Genomic DNA, 19,461 nt, shown 5'->3' on the forward strand with positions numbered 1-19,461 from the left:
CACGGCTGTGCCAGGGAATGATGTGGGCAGGAAACGGAGTACGATATTTTAAAAACTTTATTATCGGCCCGATGATGTCTGACACACATGCTGGGAGCTGTATGGAAATCAGCACTGATAAAAAATACAGCAGTAATGACCCGTATCGATAAAATATACAATGTCAGAGGAGCTCTTCTATTAAAAAAAAAAAAACAACAACAAAAAAACCATCATATCTGGCGGACGCAGCTGTGCTCTCGTGCTGCCCTCCAGAGGCGGCTGCCTCTGCCATAGACCAAACCCTGGGCTGGGGGGCTCCAGCAGCCCCTGTAGGGATGGGGGTCAGGGGGCCCCGCTGCAATGCAAAACACCTGTGGTGGGGGTGGGAGCTGAAATCATACACTTCGATCAAGCAGGAATTGGGCTCTGTATGTCAGGAAGGGTGTGGGGTGCGCAGTGGGGAGGCACAGCCCCCCCCACCCCCCCGCCCTGGTTTTTGGGGCTGAGGCTGGGGGAACCACTTGTTCCCTTTAAGGGGGTGGCATCCCTCCAACAGCTTTCTACAACAGCCACGGCCCAGCTGCAGGCTGGATGGGTGGGCAACGGGAGCCAAAAAACATCCCCACATCCTCCAGCAACAGCCCCATCCCAAGGGCATGCAGCCCCATGGCTGTACACTTGTGTGCGTGTGTGTGCGTGTGCCCCGGCCCCCCCGGGAGCCAGCCCGGGCTGCAGGACACGGGGCTGTGGTGGTGGGTGGGGGGCATTCCTCACCTCAGGGTTTGGTCTATCAGCCCCCAAGGACACAGCCCTGATCTCAAGGTTCCCATAGGCTCCGCTTAGTCCCACAGCCTCCTGGGAGCTGGAATTGCACAATTATCCTAAGCCTTAAATGAATTTAAAAAAAAACAAACAAACAACAACAACAGAAAAAATAACAAACAAACCACGACACCCCCATCCCCAGCCCCCCCGAATGCCTCCACGAACTCTTTACATCTCTTTGGCAACAATAACTTAAAACCGCGGCAACGTGAGTTCTGTCAACAGCGAGTTTTGGTTTTGTGGGGATTTTTTTTTAGGGTTTTTTGTGTGTGTGTGTGTGGTTGTTTTTTTCTTTAAATACAAAAATATTCAGGTCAGCCCCCTTCCCCCCCAAAAAGCCTCAGGGAGGTGGGGAAGCCCCCAACCTTCGGGGTTCCCTGCAGGGCTGGGACTGCTCCCCAAAGGGCCTGGCTAAAAGCAGGGGGCAGCCCCCCCTCCAAGTCCCCCCAGCAGCTGAAAGGCTTTGCCAGCCTTGGATGGGGGAACACGGGGGGGCATCAAGGTGCAGGTGGGGACAAAGACCGCCTCGGGGAGCACACATGGGGAGAAAGCCAATGTGGGGTGGGGGGGCATCAATGAGGGGGGACTGAGCAAATGTTAGCAAGGTCAGGGCACTACCCTTTAAATGCTATAATTTTATATATATATATATGTCTATATATATATATATGTCTATTTATACACACGCAGCCATCCACTCGCACACGCACCGCTGGCACACACCTGGGCTGTGCCCGGCTCCAGCCAGCAGCACCCAAATTCCTTCCAACCACATCTGCCTAAAAAACGGAGCACGGTGCCTGGAGCCACACCAGGCTCTGGCTGCCCCTGTCCTCTGCAGTCGCTGGCCAGTGCCAGTGCCAGTGCCAGTATCGGTGCCAGTGCCAGTACCGTGCTGAGGACGCAGGCAGGTGAGGTGCACTCTGGCTCATTCCCGGTCACCGTCTTCGCTGCTGCCTGGAAGTGAGCAGAGAGGTGGTGTGAGGAGGGGACCAGGAGGAACAAAATCACCTGGGGGTGATGGTGCTGTGGGGACACTGGGACAGAGCTGTGCTAGAGGGGCAGGGGGGTCCGGTTGAGGTCTCACCTCCTACGGAGTCCATGTCTGAGTCGGAGACGTGGGTGATGGAGAACCGGGACACCGGGGCAGGAGAGACTGTGAAGCGGGAGAACTGGAGGGGCAGCACCTGTTTTGGGGTCGGCACCAGCGTGGGCACGGCTGGGTCAGGCTCTGCCGGTGTCAGAGAGGACATCAGGGATGGCTTCACCGGCATGAGCGGAAAGTCATCGTCCCACTCAAAGCCTCCACCTGCAACACAGAGTGAAGGGCTGGGCGCTGAGCCCGTCATTAGCGTCAGCCCACTGCCACTCCCTGACCCCGCAGCCCCCTTACTCTCTTCTGAGGCATTGCCATCCGAGGAGTCATCTGATGCGCTCAGCCTCTCCGTGGGGCTGGTAGGGCTGGTGGGGCTGCTGCTGGCTGGGGGCTGCGCCAAGGGCTCAGGGACATCTGGGAAGCTCTGCTCGCCCAGCTCCCGTGTGGGGCTTTCCTGCACAAAGGAGACACCGTGGGGGATAATGCCATTATCGGAGACCGTGCCCACCACTGCGTGCCCACCTTGCCTTGCTGGGGCCGCTCACCTGGTCAAAGAGGTAGATGGTGACATCGTCATAGAAGGACACGGCCTTCTTCTTGCGCTCCAGGTCCTCACAGAAGGCCTCGGAGAGCAGGCTGGGCATCTTGAGCAGGCTGCGCAGGTTCCTGCCACTGTGGCTCTCAGCCACCACAATGGGGACGGCGGCCGGCTCCTCCTCGCTCTCCTCGCTCTGCTCCTGGATGTTGTAGCAGCGCAGCTCCTCGTCCGACTCATCACTGTCCTCCGTGTCCTCCTCCTCCTCCTCGGGCTCCTCTCGGCGCTCAGAGGTGGATGGGAGCAAGGAGATACCCATCGGTGACTCATTCCCTGATGGCAGCGTGCTGGGACCCCCGGGCGCATCCCCTCCAGGCGTGATGCCCAACCTGGTGCCCTCTGGGGGCAGCCCCGCTGCCCCAAGCCCTGGCACAGGAGGCATAGTCTGTTCACCCCCAGCCACATGTTCACCCAGTCCAGGGATGCTCTCAGCCTCATGGGTCCCTTCGCCCGGCACTGGCTCCTCACTGTCTGGCACTGGGGACAAGGAGAAAGTCTTGGTTGGCACAGAGTCTCCCAGCACATCACCATCGGGGCACGGGGAAGTGCTTCGTGCTGGGAATTCAGTGCCATGCTCCTGCACAGTGGGACAACCAGTCTCTGCTCCCTGCCAGTCCCCCACAGAGACCCCCACGTCCAGTGCTTTGGTTGCCAGCACTGTGCTGGGGGCTGCTAGGGGACTGCCAGGTGCTCCAGGGGGGTGCAGTGCATCCTCCCCCAACTCGGGGGCTTGTGCCATGTCCTGCGTGTGGGGCTGGGGTCCCTCCTTCTCTGCCTCCGGGGTCTCAGAGCCATCGCTGTCCTCCTCATCCTTGGGGCCTCGCTCAGCCTCGGTGTCGTAGTCGGAGAAGTAGGCAGAGTCACGGTAGGGGTTCTTCTCGGAGAGGCCATGCAGCTCAGTACTGAAGGATGCTGAGAGCCGCGTTTCGGGGGCCGGGTTGTCCCCGTCCCCTCCCGGCAGCCCCAGGGGTGGCTTCCCTATCTGGCCAAAGGCCTCGGGCTCACGGGGCTCGTGGGGCTCCTTGAGGACGAACTCAGGAGACTCATTGTTCTCTGTGTCGTAGCCGCTGTCCACAGCCTTGGGCTGCCCGGCAGACGTGAAGGCGGTGGGGCTGAACACCTCGCAGGAACTGGCAGTAGAGGGGATGTCCAGCGACTCCAGGGAGTCCGGTGTCCCCACCTGCTTCTGCAAGGACTTGAATGCCGGCGCCATGTCTGCCCGCTCCACGTAATCCCCGGAGAAGTCGGTGAAGACTCCTGAAGTCAGCTCTGCCGTGTCCTCATCGCTGCCATCATCGCCACCAGGGAAGCTGCTGCTGGAGAAGGTTTTGTCTGGGGTGCGTTCCGCGTCACTGGTGGGGCACGTGCTGCTCTCGGCAGCCGCCTCTGCAGACATCAATGTCTCAGGGCCCTCCAGCGCAGACTGGGCACCGTCTACGCCAGGCTCCCTGGTGGGAGCGGGGCTTGGCACCGCGATGCCGGCCATAAGGGTGGCCTCCCCAGGACCTGTCCCAGCTGTGCCGTGGAGCACAGGGCTGCAAGGAGGGCTGCTCCGCTCCATGCCCTCGGCCGGGTGGGCATCCTGTGGGCACGGCTGCGCTCCGGCTTCCAGGGCCGCGTCGGGGCCGCCAGCCAGCGCTGCTGCCTGCGAGCGGCCGGAGGCTGATGAGTCACGGCTCTGCCAGGCCTGGCTCTGCGGGGAGGGCGAGCGGCACTGGGAGGAGCCGGGGGGCTGGGGCTGCTCCTGCCGTGGGCGGCGGAAATCTATGCCCGGCGGGGACCCCCCGAGCTGGGGCTGGGTGCGCGGTGGCACAGTGCCCAGTGGCTTGGCCATCAGCCCACGGAAGGTGATCATGCGGCGGTAGCACCAGCTGTCGGCGGGCTCGCGGGTGGCCGGGCTGCCACTGCCAATGTTGTTGTTGGAGGAGCTGTTGGAGGCCCAGGGTTGCTGCTGAGGGGCTGCTGGGATGGGAGCCCCAGGAGGGCTGTCATCGCCCAGCTCCAGCGCCATGCAGTCCGGATGGGTTTCACCCTGTGCTGGAGGCTGCCTGTAGCGCTGGGGGCTGTAGGCACAGTTCAATGAGGGCGAGACGCCCAGTGGGTCGGCGAAGACACTGTGCTGGAAGCCGGGCATGGGCCAGTCCTTGTCACTAGGCTCAGCATGCTCCTCGTCCAGCAGGAACCGCTCGGGGCCGGGGGATGGCACATAGCCATGCTGCTCCTGCCCTGCATAGGGATAGTACTCGGCGCACTCCCACGAGCCCTCACCTGCCGGTGCATGGCCCAGCAGCGGCTCCATGCTCAGCGATGCAGCGGGGCTGCTGTCCGAGTCATCCCGCGCGCCCTGGGTTCTCCAGCAGGACGTGGAGCCACGCTCACCCTCGGGGCTGTAGGAGCACATGGCGTAGTCCATCTCAGCACTGCCCTCAGCCGGGCCCTCGATGCGGATGTAGTATTCACTGCCTAGCGAGGGGCTGTGTGCGCCCAGGATGGGCACCATGCTGGGTGGCGGCAGGCTGGGGCAGCCCTGCTGCTTGCACTCATAGCAGGACGGTGAGACCCCCAGGCTCAGGTGCCCCGCAGATGCTGCTGGGTAATAGAGTTCATGGTAACGTGCGGCGCTGCTGGGGCTGAGGGAGCCCAGGGGTGCTTGGAAGTGGTCGGTCTTGGTGTGCTCCCACTTGTACTCAAAGTTGAGGCCGTGGCTGGTCTCCATCACGGTGAGGATGTCGTCCCCGTCTGAGGGGAAGCCGTCGGCCGAGAAGTGCTCCAGCAGAGGGAAGGAGGAGAGCTCGGTGCCGTGGTGGCTGCCGCTGGCGCTGCCGTTGGGCTTCATGGAGTTCCAGCGCTTCTCGAACTCCTCCTCTGCCTCCGTCGCACCCTTGGCGCAGAGGTAGGAGAGCAGCAGATGCACCTCCTCGGCTGTCGGGCGCTGCTCGGGCTGCAGCCAGCAGAACTGCATCACTTCATACCTGCAGCAATAAGGAGCAGGGCTCAGCACCGTGCCCGCTCCCATGCCAGAGCCATGGCCGCGCACCCCCACGGGAACAGGGAGAGCTCCTCACCAGCGCTCTGCCAGCGACAGCTTCAGCTGAGGCTTGGGCAGCTTCAGCTGCTGCTCCTTGATGGCGTAGGCAAGCACCTGCCGGTCGGAGTAGTGGTCGTAGGGCTGGCTGCCCAGCTCGAACAGCTCCCAGATGGTGACACCCAGTGACCTGCAGGAACGGCGCGATGCTAGGGGCACAGAGAGACCCCCAGCCTGCCACCGGCCGGCATCCAGACACCACACACCCATCGTGCCCCCCGCCCTGCTCACCAGACGTTGCTGGCTTTGGTCTGGTCCACGATGAGCAGGTTGCCGTGCACCTCGTCGATGAGCTCGGGTGCAATCCAGCGCAGCGGCACCCACAGCTGGTCGGCCGTCACAAAGTAGTCGTCCTGCCAAGTATGCAGGGTCAGTACGAGAAGAGAACGTCAAAACGACACATAAAGGACAGGGCACACCACCGCCCGCTGCCACCACTGTCCCCAGCCCCACTGCACTGCCACCCCACATCCCCAGCCCCATTGTGCTGTTCCTCCAGGCTCACACCTCCTCCCAGTACCCACTCAATGCCCCAGCAAAGCCTGCAGGGAAGGGAAGGGAAGGGAAGGGAAGGGAAGGGAAGGGAAGGGAAGGGAAGGGAAGGGAAGGGAAGGAAGGGAAGGGAAGGAAGGGAAGGGAAGGGAAGGAAGGGAAGGGAAGGGAAGGGAAGGGAAGGGAAGGGAAGGGAAGGGAAGGGAAGGGAAAGGTACAGGGTGGTGTTCGGGGGGGTGTGTGCACAGAGAGTTACAGACAGAGCCACACGTGTGCACAGCACATCCCTGAGCTCCCCCAGACTCAGTACTGTGGGGGCCCCCCTCCTCACCCTAACCAGCCTTACTTTGTACTTGCAGTGTGAGAGCCCGTAGTCCCCAATCTTGACGGTCAGGTCGGCTGTGAGTAGGCAGTTCCGCAGGGCCAGGTCACTGCCAAGCAAATCCCAGTGCTGTCACCACCCCCACAGGGGGCACAGGGCACCCAGGGCCCGAGGACCGCACTCGGGCACCTCCAGCAGCACTGCTGCCAGTGCTGGGAGCAGGAGGGTTGTGCGGCAGCAGAATGCTGGGCGTGCCAATCACCAACCACCCAATGCACAGCAGGAATTCTTGCACAGCGTTCCAGCTGCGCCTCTGTCCGTCCATCCATCCGTCAAGCGCTGAGCCAAGCGGAAAGCAGGTTTCCCCAGCAACGTGAGCCCTGGCACTTCCTACCCATGCAGCCAGGCATGGCTGGGCTCCCATAGCCCCAGAAGGGTGCACACAGATGGGATGCACATCAGGACAGTGTAGATGAATGTGGGGAGACCCTGGGTGCACCAATGGCGGGATGCCCATGGGAAACCCCTCTCCTGCACTGCCAGTCCCCACTTCCCCCTACTGCAATGCTCCCAAGCAGCCCAGTTTGGGCTGGGAAAGTCCGGCGGCCCCGATGCAGCACTCCCCTTCCTCAACAAAATCACTGATGCTGGAGTCTCTGTGTGCAACTCACTCAGCACCAGGATATTGTTGGGCAGGAGGAGCAAGGTGGGACGGGCACAGCCTAGGGGTTGCTCAGCCCACTCCCTCCCCCGCTGCCACCTCCAGCCCTACCTGTGGATGTAGTTGTTCCTGTGCAGGTGCAGCACGCCGCAGGCCACCTCGCATGCCATCCTCTGCAGAGTGAGAGGGTCTGGGGCCATGGAGTCAGCCCCCCGGCAGCTCCGCAGGTATCCCTTCAGGTCACCCTGCAGGATGGTGCCACTGTCACCACAGACTCCTCCCGCACCCAGCGGATCCCAGGTCCAAAATGCGCTAGGCATGGCACAGCGGTGCCATGTGCCACCCCATGGCAACCTACAGCCTCAGCTTATAGGGCTATGGCACTCACCAGTGGGCAGAATTCCATCACCAGCAGGTAGGGGGTGACCTCGGCGCACTGGGCCAGGCATTGCAGCAGGTTGGTGTGCTGGAGGGCCCTGCGGGGCAGAGCAAGGGGACGCTGGCACCACGGGGGGAGCATCCCTGGTCCCTCCTCCACAGTGCGAGGGCAGCCAGGAGCGGCTGTGAGTGGGTACCAGCACGTCCCAGCACCCCAGTGCACACCACAAAAGGGCATTTGTTCAGCTCTCATGGGGCATGGAGCAGTTCAGTGTTCCCCCCCATACTCATGACTTCACTGGAGGCAGGGCCAGACACCAGCAGAATCCTGCAGCCAGCAAGCCCCAGGACAGAGCTGTGCTGCGGCCCAGAGAGCTCAGCCAAACACGGCACAGAGGGGACAGCCCACAGCCTGGGGACAGGCTCCATCCAAAAGCACCCCCCCATCCCAGCAGATTGTCCCAGCTCAGGAACACCCCTGGCTCTACCTGTAAGGCTGTGCTTCCTCCAGGAATTGCATCTGGTCCTGCACACTGGCACTGGCCTTCAGCTCCTTCACCACCACCTGCGTGCTGCTGATGCCCGAGTTCACCTCCCCCAGGAACACCTGCGGGCAAGAGACAGGCACATCCCCATCTATCCATCCTCACCGCACCTTGCTCCCAGAGGGAGACACAGTGACCCCTGCAACCCACATCCCAATGAGGCACAAGTGCTGAAGCAGCCCCACAGGGACCAGATCCTGCACGCACTCCACCCCAGTATCCCAACACCCAACACCCTGATGCTCCATGCTCACCTTGCCAAACCATCCATGCCCAATCTCCTTCAGGTACAGCAGGCTCTGCCTCCCAAGGTCTGCAGACTTGAGGAGCTGCACTGTAACAGAGCACATCCAGCTGCCTGTGCGCTCATGTGCCCACCCGTACCCCCAACCCACCCGAGTTACCCGCCGATTCCAGCCGAGCCCTGGGGTCCTTCCTGCTGTGCCACCCCACACTGTCCTGGGATGCTCTGTCAGCAGTGGGGGGGCCATCCCCAGGCACCCCACATCCTTCCCACCAAGCATCCTGGTGTGGCCGTGCCGGTGTGGGGACATGGGGTGTCCCCAAATAAGGTGGAGGGGAGCTGCTCTCTGCCCCTTCTCCTCCCCAGGGATGGAGAGAGCGGAATGGAGCCGAACTGGAGCTCTGGCATTTAGCCATAGTCCCGGCCCCCTCCCAGCACAGGTCCTGCCCCTCGTGCACCCATGCCAAGGGGTGCAGCAATGGAGCCATTGTTGGGCTGCGTCACACCGCCCCAGCCCTGCCACACTGCTGCTATTCTCTGAGCTGGGGAGAGCAACAATGGGAGCAAGGGGGCTGTGGCACAGCGGCCCCCCCCCAGATTCCTCTCCCACTCACTGCCTTGTTTACGCAGGGCTGGGGCTGGTGGGTGCCATGGGAAAGAACACCCTACAGGATGGTTCAGTGGGCACGGTGGGGATGGGCTGATGGTTGATCTTAATGCTCTCTCTTCCAACCTCAATGATTCTATGTCCCAGCACACGCCAGAGGGATGCACACTGCACCCTTGGTGCCACGCAGGGGGACAAACCATCCTTGTGCAGAGGGACAGCACTGCTCGAGGGACCTCAGCCTCCTGTTGCCCCTTTGCAAGTTGCTTTAGCTACGCCTGGCACAGGGCTATGATCACCCCTTCTGGCCCTACTCCACCTCTGCCCCGTGGTCCCACGGGGTCCCACAATGCCCAGTGCCTCCCACCCCCTCCCCCAGGCAGCTTACCTGAGCGCCCCGGCTGCTTGGCCATGGGCAGCGAGACCTCGGTGAGGGGCAGGACGTACACCTCGGGGCCATGCTGCGGGGCGGGCGAGCCCTGGGCCGAGAACTCCGTCACGTAGTCGTCCCCCTCGGCGTTCTCAAACTCCTGGGCCGGGGCGGAGGGGAGCGCACGGCAGGGGGACACACACGGAGCAGAGACAACTGACCCTGCGGGCTCCCTGCAGCCTGCCCCGCACCCCATAGCGCATCACCCACCCCCCCGGGCGGTGCCCCCAGCCCCATACCTGGCACTGATGCCCCACCAGCCCCCGGCTCCTGAAAGCCGCCTGGGCGAGCAGGTAGGTGATGGTGAGCATGGTGCTGCCCCGGCGCAGCCGCCGCTCATGGTGCTGCGCGCCGCGACCCCGCGGGCACCGCCAGCGCCGGGCTGCAACTGCACGGCCCTATATAGCTGCCGCGGGGGCACGAGGGGGCTCATTGTTCCCCTGCTCGAGGTGCTCCGGTGTGGGACGGTTATACAACGATCCGGCGTGTCCCCTCTGCCTGACCCCTCCCCGCCGCGGGCGCCGCGAGCCTCCACAAAAATCCCAGCAATTAGGGAAAACTGTTTCTCGGCACATTCTGTGCCTGTGAGGTCAGGGTGCCTCCCACCCCGGGGGCGTGCGGGTGGGACCGCCGCGGCCCTTAACCATGCCGTGGCCTGGCCCGGGGCGATGCGTAGGGCTGAGCCCTCACCCAAGAGAGAGTGCACTGAGCAGCAGGCGCATCCTATGCAGTGACACGGCACCGGGAGACCCCAGTGGGAGCTGCAGCCCCCTGCCCACGCTGGGTGCCCGGCCCTCACCTTGAAGCCGATATCTCCCTTCTTGCAGCACAGGCAGGCCAACATGAGGAAGATGAAGGTGAAGAGCCCGGAGAAGGAAACGGCCACGACAGCCAGCGAGGAGGACCAGGAAAGCTCGCTAAGGGGGGTGCCGTCTGCGGGGACATAGGGGTGCAGGGTAAGGGGAGCAGATAGGGCTGTGCTGGGGGGTGCTGCCAGGGGGTTGCACGCAGGGATTTTGCTCACATGGTACCACCACTGCTGTGCCCCCACTGTGCTGTCACTACCAGGCACAACGTATCCCCAAATCTCACCCCACATCCCACCGGACTCAGAGACAGGGATGCTGCCAGCAGGGCAACACGCATCTCCATCCCACATCCCCTCGCCCACCGCCCCACGGAGCCATCCTGCACCCCACCCCCTCACTGCGAGCCCCCACCACAGGCAGCAGCTACCACATTACTATTCTGCCCAGAGCCTCCCCAAATAACCGGCACTTTGTGGCGCAAGGAAGCAGGAATGCCACAGTGCTGCCACGAGATGGGGCGGCGGCACAGAGACCCCCGCCTCACCGTGAGCCCCCACGCACCCATCCACAGCACAGAGCTGCACCCAGAGCTGCCGCACCGTGCCTTCCCCATTGCACCGAGAGATTGGGGCACAGTGCCATCACCCGTGCGTCTCTTTCCCAAAATCCAGCCCAGCACCACTGCCACGCACCACGCGTGCGGACACACCATGGGGGCTGCGCCATCACCAACCCCAAACCTCTCCCACCCCAGGTGCCAGTGTGCGATGCCACGCCGGCCACCGAGGTGTCAGCTCTGCCCCCGCGCTGGCGTGTCCTTGAGGAGGGCACCTGAAGGACAGGAGGGCTGGGGATCCCCGCTCGGGGGCACGGAGCACCTCAGGCTCCGCACCGCACGGAACGCGGCCGCTGCTGGCGCAGCAGCTCCAGAGCCATCTTCTGAGGCTCAGCGATGCGCAGCCGAACCGGGGAGGAGCTGGGGGTGGCATTCTTGCTGCTTGCAGCCGGTTTCCATGGTGAACACACTTTGTACAGCGAATGTCACCATTTTCCTTGGATAGTGGGACAGCAAGAGAGAAAATGACTCACTGAAAAGAGCCTTTTGAATGCCGACGGGAGCAGAGCGCGGCGACAGAAGCCGTTCCAGCAGGGACTGTCAGCTGAGCCGCCTAAGGCCGCGGTGCAGGAAATGGAGCTTTCTGGATGAACTCATTTCCAAAACAACGTGTTCTGCCTCAGTTTCCCCAGCTGCACCACCGCTGGTACAAGGAGGGGTGTCACCACCCTTTGAGGGCCTGGAACCCCATGCAGCTCTTTTGGCATCACCGTGAACCCGCCCCAGCCACCATCGTTGGACCCCCCCAGCAGCTCCGCAGTGCTTCCCCCACAACAAACTGCTCTCACCACGGGGTCACACTGAGCACGGCCAGCTTGGTGCATCCCCCGGCAGGAGCTGCTGCACCAGTCCCGGAGCCGGGGGAGCAACGATGCTCCAGCACTGCCTGCAAGCCAGGCAACACTGTGCTCCATCCCCATGCTGGGGGGCAGGGGTGCGATTCAGTAGAGCCCCAGGGTGGCACCTGACCCTGCAAACGAGATCAGAATGGTAAAGCAGAGAGCGCAGAGATGCTGAGCACAGTGGGGTCCACGCTGCCCACACCCCACATCCACATCCTGTTGCATTGCTCACCCAGCTCGGGGATGCACTCCCTAAAATCCTTTTCCTAAAAGGCACCCGGGAAAGGCTACAACCCCACAGCCCTGCAGCGAGGGATGGGCTCAGCCCTTCCCGGCTCCTTTGCTGACTCACGTTTGCTGAGTGCCTGCAGCCGCTCCTCCAGCCATCGCCCGCCGCTGGGATGTGCCACGGCCGCCGCTCGCTCTGCCCGGCGGCAACGGGCAAGGAGTGGGGCTGACGTGTGCGGAAGGGGAGAGCCCGGGGCTCCCCGCAGGGCTCCGCATGGCCAAATGGGTCGGCAGGAGCAGGGTCCTGCCCACTTGCTTGGTCACACACCCGAGCCCACCCCCGAGCCCTTTGCTGCAGGTCCTTCTGCAACCTGCCCAACTGTGCCTCAGTTTCCCCACCTTACACCCATGAATCTGGTGGGTGCAGGATCACAGGTCTTCTCCCTGCAGGATGGAGGGTGTCTCACTGTGCCCAGACCCCCAGTTGACCTGGGGTCCCTATGCAGCTATGTGCAGAGGAATGGGACAAAGCAGGGAGCGCTCCCATCCTCCGTCACTGCCCCCCGTGAGGATGGCAATGGGAGGCCAGCCGGGAGAGGACAGGCTCAGGGAGGACACAGGGTTGGGTTTGGGCACGATACAAAGCTGGGGTTTGGGCACAGTGTAGGGCTGAGTCTGGACATGATGCAAAGCTGGGTCTGGGCACGGTGTAGGGCTGGGTGTGGGTTCGGGCAGGGTGCAGGGGTTTGGTTTGGGCAGGGCGCAGGGCTGGGTTTGGGAAGGGTGCCTGGTGCAGGGTTCAGAGCTGGGTGTGGGTTTGGGCAGCATGCAGGCCGTGTTTGGGTAGAGCAAACACCTGGGACAGGATTGGGGCAGGGTGCACTCACACAGGACCCAGCACAGCATCCCACCGCAGGCTCAGCACTCTCAGCCGCTCTCCCAGAGCGAGCACAGTCCTTGTAACATTATAAATCCCCAGCAAGATGAAGGGCCTGAATCCATGGGCAGCTTCCAGGAAAGCAATTTTACACCTCAAAGGATGAGCGCGCTGCTCACCCATACGCAGCCAGGCAGCAAGAAACCATCCGCTGCCATTTAACACGAAAACACGAGGCTGCTCCACACAACTCCAGAGGGAAACTGAGGCACTGCCAGCATCACCCAGCAGCACTGCACAGAGCCCATCAGGTGCCATAGAAGGGTTCATTTCCAACGCAGTGCATGGCTCGTTCATCTGCTCTCCCTGCATGTCTTTTAGCGTGGGCTAATTTAACCGACACAGAAGTATTCTGAAAGGATTGATTCTCGCCTCTTAGTTCGGGTTTCATCGGGATGAATTTGCGGTAAAAAATAATAACAATAATTAGATGGAAAATTAAAATAAAAAAAAAGAAGAAGAAGAAAAAAAAAAAAGATCACCCGTCATTTTGTAACGTGGTGGAATGAAAACGTGGGCTGTAATAAGTGCAGCACTGTGCACACACTGAACATCAGCCTGGTGAGAAACAAAAAGCCAAGTTCCTCCAGCACAGCCCTCCTGCTGCAGGCAGGATGGTGGGTAGGGAGCAGCCAGACATGGACAACTTTCCCTTTCCTTTCCTGAGAGAATAATATATTTTAAAAAAAAAAGCATGCAAAGCAAGGTTAAATTCATTATTCAAATTGCATTCTCTTGGTTGGTGCTTAAATTGGGTCTGAAGCCTCCCTCCATCCCACACCAGCAGGGACACGCAGTGCCATCACAGCAAACCCACAGCCACGGCTGGAGCCAAATCCCAGCAACAGAGTGCAGCATGGGGCGGTGAATTGGTGCCTGTGTGGCTCCCAGGGAGGAGAGCATGGACTGGTGCCCTGTGCTGGGAGGGAGGGATGCTGCAGCCTTCAGGGCATGGCGCTACGGCCAGTGCTATGGGCACAGTGCCATGGGCATGGCACCATGAGAACCATAGGCACGGCACCATGGACATGGCAGTACGGGCACAGCACCATGGAAACTATGGGCTCAGCACCATGAACACAGCACCATGGGCACGGCGCCTTGGACAAGGCACCATGAGCATGGCACCACGGGCACTGCGAGCACAACACCATGGAAACTATGGGGCACAGCACCTCGGACACCGCACCGTGAACACGGCACCATGGGCACAATGGACACAGCACCTTGAACATGGCACCATAGGCATGGAACCGTGGGCACTATAGGCACAGCATCATGGGCACAGCACCGTGGCCATGGCACCGCAGAACCAGTAAGGTTGGAAAACACCAAGATCACCAAACCCAACCATCAACTCATCACCACCGTGCACACTAACCCTCGTCACTCAGCACCGTGAGCGCAGCACCGCCGGCACAGCACCGCGAGCACAGCACCGCGAGCACAGCACCGTGAGCACAGCACCACGGGCACGGCCAGAACCAGGCTCCCAGCAGTCAGTGAAGCAACATTTACGTAACGGCGGGAGAGAAGCCGCGTGGAGGGGGGCAGCCTATTTTTATCAGAAACGTTCAGCGACGTTATGAAACAAGAAGCCTCGGCTCCGAAAACAAGCGGTGAGAGAGGCGAGCACCGAGCACAGCCCCACAGCCCCACACATCTCAAACCAGCGCCGCACCGGGCAGCCCTGATGTCCCAGGATGCTGACAGCTGTGGCAAACAGGAGGGTCCCTGCCCATCCCCTTCCTGCTGCTCTCTGCAACTGCCCTAAAGCTCCATTGCTGCGGTGCGCCCGGCCTTGGGAGCTCCCCTTTGCTTGCCCCAATTTCAGAGAGCTGACCCACCACAGTCCCTTTGCACAGGCTCTGAACAGCCCCATGCCAGGCTGGACAAGGCAAGCAGAGGGGAAGAGACCCTGAGAATTGGTGGGAAGAGGATTTTAGGAAGCTGTTATGGTGCCGGCACTGGGGCTGTCCATCCATCCCCAAGTGCGCAACACCCCCATCTCGCACCCACCCTTTCAGACCTCGGGGACTTCCTGAAGCTGCTGCCCTGAACGCATCACCACAGCCCTCCCGAGGGACGTCACCCCCCAGGCGGCAGCGCTGTGTCTCGCTCTGCCCTGCACCGCAGCGTGGTGGCATCAGGGGTGCTTCGAGCAGGAGGATTGCCTGGCACTGACCAGGGGTGTGCAGCCCACCCTTGGCGAGCACCCACCCCCACACCCCAGAGTCTCCCATGCCCCCCAACAGCCCAGCCATGCTGCATCCTGCAGAGAGCTGCCCCACTTACAGCGCGTGCCACGCCAGAGCTTCCCTTCGCTCCAGCATTAAAACAACAGTGGTGGCATTGGAGTCAGCAGCAATGGCACAGCTAGAGGAGAAGAGACGGGAAACAGGGCCTCCAGCCACCGCCGCTCGCTCCCCTCGTCCCAGGGACAGTCGCTTGCAGGAAATCCTGAACCTGCTGCTGCTTCCTCCAGTGGCCAACCCCTCCCTGCACTGCCCAGCACGGCCCCGTCCTCTCAGCCAGCCCCAGCATCCCATGCCCGCAGCCCATCCCCTCCTTGGGACTGCCCTTTGGGACAAAGCCCTCGTGGTCCCAACTTCCAGTGGGGAAGGGGCCTGGCGTGGGCTTCACAGAGGCTGCTCAAGCCTTTAAGGCAACCATTTATACCAATCACAGGCCCAGGAGGTGGGACCAACATCGTCTGACCATGGGCAGGATCCCAGGAGCAACCCCCTGGCTCCCAATGGGGTTTCTCACCCACAGGGGAGCCCAGCCTGATTCAGGGTCCAGCTCCTATCCTTTCCTGGTGCTCAGCCCCCACGCTCTCCCCAGAGTGCAGAGATGGGATGGTGCATGGCTGGGAACCCCACCTTATGGCCATGGCTCCTGGGCTTGTAGAATGCTGCTGGAGCTGCATGGAGTAACATCATGGGATGAGCATCACCCAGTGCCCACTGCCACCCACTGCAGGAGGAATCCAATTAAGTGGGGATTTCCAACTGAGAAACACTGGGAGATGACAGCCTGTGCTCCAACAGCCCATGGGACAGGGAGGACCCCAGCAGTGGGCAGCTCCTGGCTGGGCACAGTACTGTGCCCATGGGACGTCCATGGCACTGCTCTCCAGAGTACAGTGCAGATACCAGCATTGCCTCCAGTGCCAGGATAGGAGGTGTGGGGCACCCCGCATCCCACGGGCGGGAGGGCAGAACTGGGCAGGGAGCCCGTGAGTCACCACCCCGCCTCTCCCGAGAGATCTGAGCCCTTTCAACCCTGGCATATTAATTTCTCCTAATTGGCTTTGACAGGGATCCGTATCGCCATCCAAAACGCAATGACTCGTGTGCACGGAGAGGGGGGAGCAAAGAGAAAGAAGGAGGAGAGAAGGGGGGAGCAGGCGGGCCCCCCCAGGGGAGCGATGCTGGTGCCGATCCCATCCTCCTGCAGCGGGGCCCAGCTGCCCTGCTGCACTGCAGAGCTGCGCCAATGCCATCGCCAGCAGCAGCCCAGCTGTGAGCCCCCCAGCCCTCACAGCACCCCCGTGGGACCCCCACCTCCATGCCTGGACAGACAGACGGGCCCCGTGCTGACACCTTCCATGCGCCGGCAGCTCCTTGTAGGATCTGTGCGGTGAGGTGTGAGCGATGCAGCTTCCCACGCGCTGCCGGGTGTTACGCTTCCCCCACTGCAGCCACCTCCATTCCATGTTCCCCGCTCCCTGCTCCAAATCTGGCCTTTGCGCCCACCCTGCTGCCCTCACCCCTCGTGAGCTCTGGGGTTCCTGTCCCTGTGCCGCTGTTCTCCACACCAACCCCCACCAGCACTGCCCAGCAATGCAGGGCACTTGTGGCACAGGGATTGGGGCAGGGAGACGCAGCAGTGCCAGCTGGACCCACAACCACGGTGCTGTGTAGAGGTCCCATCACTGCCCCATGGCCAGCTCCCAGGAACGGCCATGCAGGTGGCACCGAGACACGGCCAAGGGACAGCGATGGCATGGGCAGCACCAGGTGGCACGGAGCACCCTGAGCTCAGTCCCACTGCCGCCCAAAACTGCAGCCCCACAGCAGCACCCTGCTGCCCCCAACGTGCCAAGCAAAGCCCTGCTGCCTGCAGCATCTCCATCGTTCAAAAACCATCACTGTGCTGCTCAAAAAGAAAAAGGGAAGGAGAAATATGGGTAAGGGAAGAGAGGACATTTCTCACGATTTCAAAATGTGCTCCGCAGGCTGAGATGGGGAAACCCAGGCTGGGAGCCAGGGCAGCACTGACCCCGACCCCAGCCAGAGGGGACACAGCCTCACATCATCGGGGCTGTGAGCACCACTGGCCCTAAAGCCAACAACTGTGCAGTGGGACACAGCGAGGCCTTGGAGGCAGTGGGGCTGCAGAGATGTCCTTCCTCACAGGGCAGCCTGGCTCCAGCCATGAGCACCCTCAGGCCTGGAAACCCGGAGAAGAGAGGATCCCCCCCCACCCCGAGCCACCTCCGCAGGAACACGATGGCAGCAGCTCTCCCCCCAGCACAGCCTGGCATGAGCACATCTCACAGAAGGGCCACCAACCTCACCGAAAACACAAGCTGTGCGTGGAGCAGAGGACGGCTCCTCCACCCCCAGTGTCACCGCTGTCCCCACGCCGTCCCTGCGGTTCCCCCTGCTCCGTGTCTCCGGCAAACAGCAGGGAAATGGGGCTGGCGCGGGAGGTGCCGCGCAGACGGTGCTGCCAACCGTACGGGATCAACAAGCCCGTGAAACAGAGAATACATTTTCCCCCCTCTAATTTCTTTCCCTGACAGTAACCGTGGGTGTCAGCGGCAGCAGAGCCCGGATTGGGGAGCACGGCAGCATGGCGATCGGCAGCGACGGAAAACCTTCCTGCAGAAGGATGCTGAAAGCAACCGTGCCCCGCAAATCCCCAGGTTGACGGGATTAGCATGGCAAATTGGGCGCTCGGCGAAAACCCGGAGAGAAATTATACCGAAGGCTGAGAGTGGTAAACACGTCTCCATTCCCAGCGCTGCCGCATTTAAGATGCAAATAAAGAGGTTTCCTTCCTAATGCGGATCAATACCGAGCAGGCTGCGAACCAACAGCTCCGTGTGGGTAAATCCCGGCCGGTTCGCATTTACAGCCCCTCCAGAGCCGGCTCCAGCAAACGGAGCGATGTCACCGCCACAGAGGAGAAGGGACACGCGATGTGACAGTGACATCCAGAGCCACGCAGCGACCGCGTCCCGCCAGGGCAGCGCTTCCCCCTCTTCAGTGACAAAGGGACCGTGCCAACGCGCTGCCACCCCGCAAGGATGCTCTGCCGTGGGTCACCGCACCGACCCCACCATCAGCTCCCGGGGACGCGTGTGCCATACACACACACACACACACACGCGTGCCATCCCCATGGCACACGCAGCCCACGCCGAGGCCAGACCTGCCGGCCCCCCCCCCATCCCCATCCAGCTGGAACGCGCTGCAAACGGCCCCAAAAACCCACACAAAAGCCAACGCCGCTCCGCGCCCGTGCGCGGCCGCTTCCTGCAGATGCGGCGCAACCGAAACCGTGCCGCCGCGCTTACATAACGGCAGCCCCGCACGCCTCCGGTACCCCCGGCTCCGCTCCGCTGCGGCGGCCCCGGGCAGCGTCCCCCCACGCCCCCCTTTCCGCTCCATTCTCACCGCTTCTGCCGACATTATTTTTCAATCAGACAAACAAATGCCCCCGGAGGCGGCGCGGTTCCGCGATTCCTCAGTGGGGGACAAAACGGCGCCCGATGCGGAGCGGCTCCCGCAGCGCACGGTGACATTTGGAGGCGCGGAGCCGCGTTCGAGCTCCGTTCCCCGCACCGGAACGGCTCCGAACCCGCAGAGAGGCGGTGCGGGGCTGCGAGGACGGAGCTGCAGAGGGAACGGAGAACCGGGGGCGAAGGGGGAGGGGGCTTGGGGGGTTGGCCGTGAAGGGATGCGGGGACCGCTACGAGGGGTCGGGGGAGTGGGAAGGGAAAAGCGGGGCCGCTCGCCGGAGGATGCGGAGAGGCTGCGGCGATGCGGGGCGGTGCGGGGCGAAGCGCGGCTCCCGGTGCCTTCGGGCCCGAGGGGCTGCGGCACTCACCGGGATCGAAGTGGGAGCTGAAGGCGAGGCTGGGGCTGAGGAAGGCGGCCGACATGGCAGCGGCGGCGGCGGCGGCGAGGCGGCCCATGGTGCGGCGGGAGCCTCACGGCCGCCGGCTGCCGCTGGCCCCGCGCTGGGCACGGCGGCGGCGGCTCCTCCTCCATGGCGGCCGCCGCGGCCCCGCGCCCCGTGCCCCGGGGAGGGGCCGCGCCGCCGCCGAGCGGGATGGGGAGGGGAGGGGAGGGGAGGAGAGAGGAGGGGGCAGCAGGTGGCGGCCCCCGGTCCGCAGCGCTGGGATCGCGCCTCCGCCGCCCCCGCGCGGCCCCGACGGGAGATACCCCCACCCCGTCCTCGGAAAGGAAGCCCCCACGGGGCAGCCCCCACCCCGCGGTCGATAAAGGCAACGTCGGCCCCGCGGAGCTATGATAGTGCTATACCGTCTGCGGGGATGGGATGGGATGGGATGGGATGGGATGGGATGGGATGGGATGGGATGGGATGGGATGGGATGGGGGGTGATGTGATAACGTGGGCCGGGACAGGGGACACTCTGCCCCTATATGCCCCATTCCACCTGTCCCATCATCACCACCAGGACCCGAGACCCCAACCCCTGGCAGGGGAGCAGCATCCCACGTATCCCACTC

The 19,461-nt window shown here is 62.6% G+C and overlaps 1 protein-coding gene across 8 annotated transcripts; it reads right to left on the reverse strand.

The window, feature by feature from the left end:
• Window positions 1–39: 39 nt before the first annotated feature.
• Window positions 40–19,014, reverse strand: AATK (apoptosis associated tyrosine kinase). 8 transcript variants are annotated; one of them, XR_014887366.1, is made up of 15 exons: window positions 18,815–19,014; window positions 10,062–10,195; window positions 9,221–9,362; window positions 8,236–8,315; window positions 7,925–8,043; window positions 7,447–7,534; window positions 7,170–7,303; window positions 6,422–6,506; window positions 5,815–5,936; window positions 5,564–5,713; window positions 2,449–5,470; window positions 2,201–2,357; window positions 1,895–2,116; window positions 1,531–1,764; window positions 40–97 (listed from the first exon to the last, which is right to left on the reverse strand). XR_014887366.1 is itself a non-coding variant. In XM_085239811.1 (14 exons), the coding sequence occupies exons 1-14, from the start codon at window positions 18,900–18,902 to the stop codon at window positions 1,736–1,738; spliced, it is 4,521 nt and encodes a 1,506-aa protein (XP_085095937.1). In that variant the 5' UTR covers window positions 18,903–19,014; the 3' UTR covers window positions 40–1,735. The 8 variants fall into 8 exon arrangements, 6 of the variants coding, with proteins under 6 accessions (XP_085095937.1, XP_085095936.1, XP_085095941.1 ...); XR_014887365.1 differs by having other exon boundaries at window positions 40–844; XM_085239811.1 differs by having other exon boundaries at window positions 40–1,764; window positions 9,221–9,311.
• Window positions 19,015–19,461: the final 447 nt, after the last annotated feature.

Source organism: Meleagris gallopavo, chromosome 20 (assembly GCF_905368555.1).
Source record: "Meleagris gallopavo chromosome 20, MGAL_WU_HG_1.1, whole genome shotgun sequence".
Lineage (NCBI taxonomy): Eukaryota > Metazoa > Chordata > Aves > Galliformes > Phasianidae > Meleagris > Meleagris gallopavo.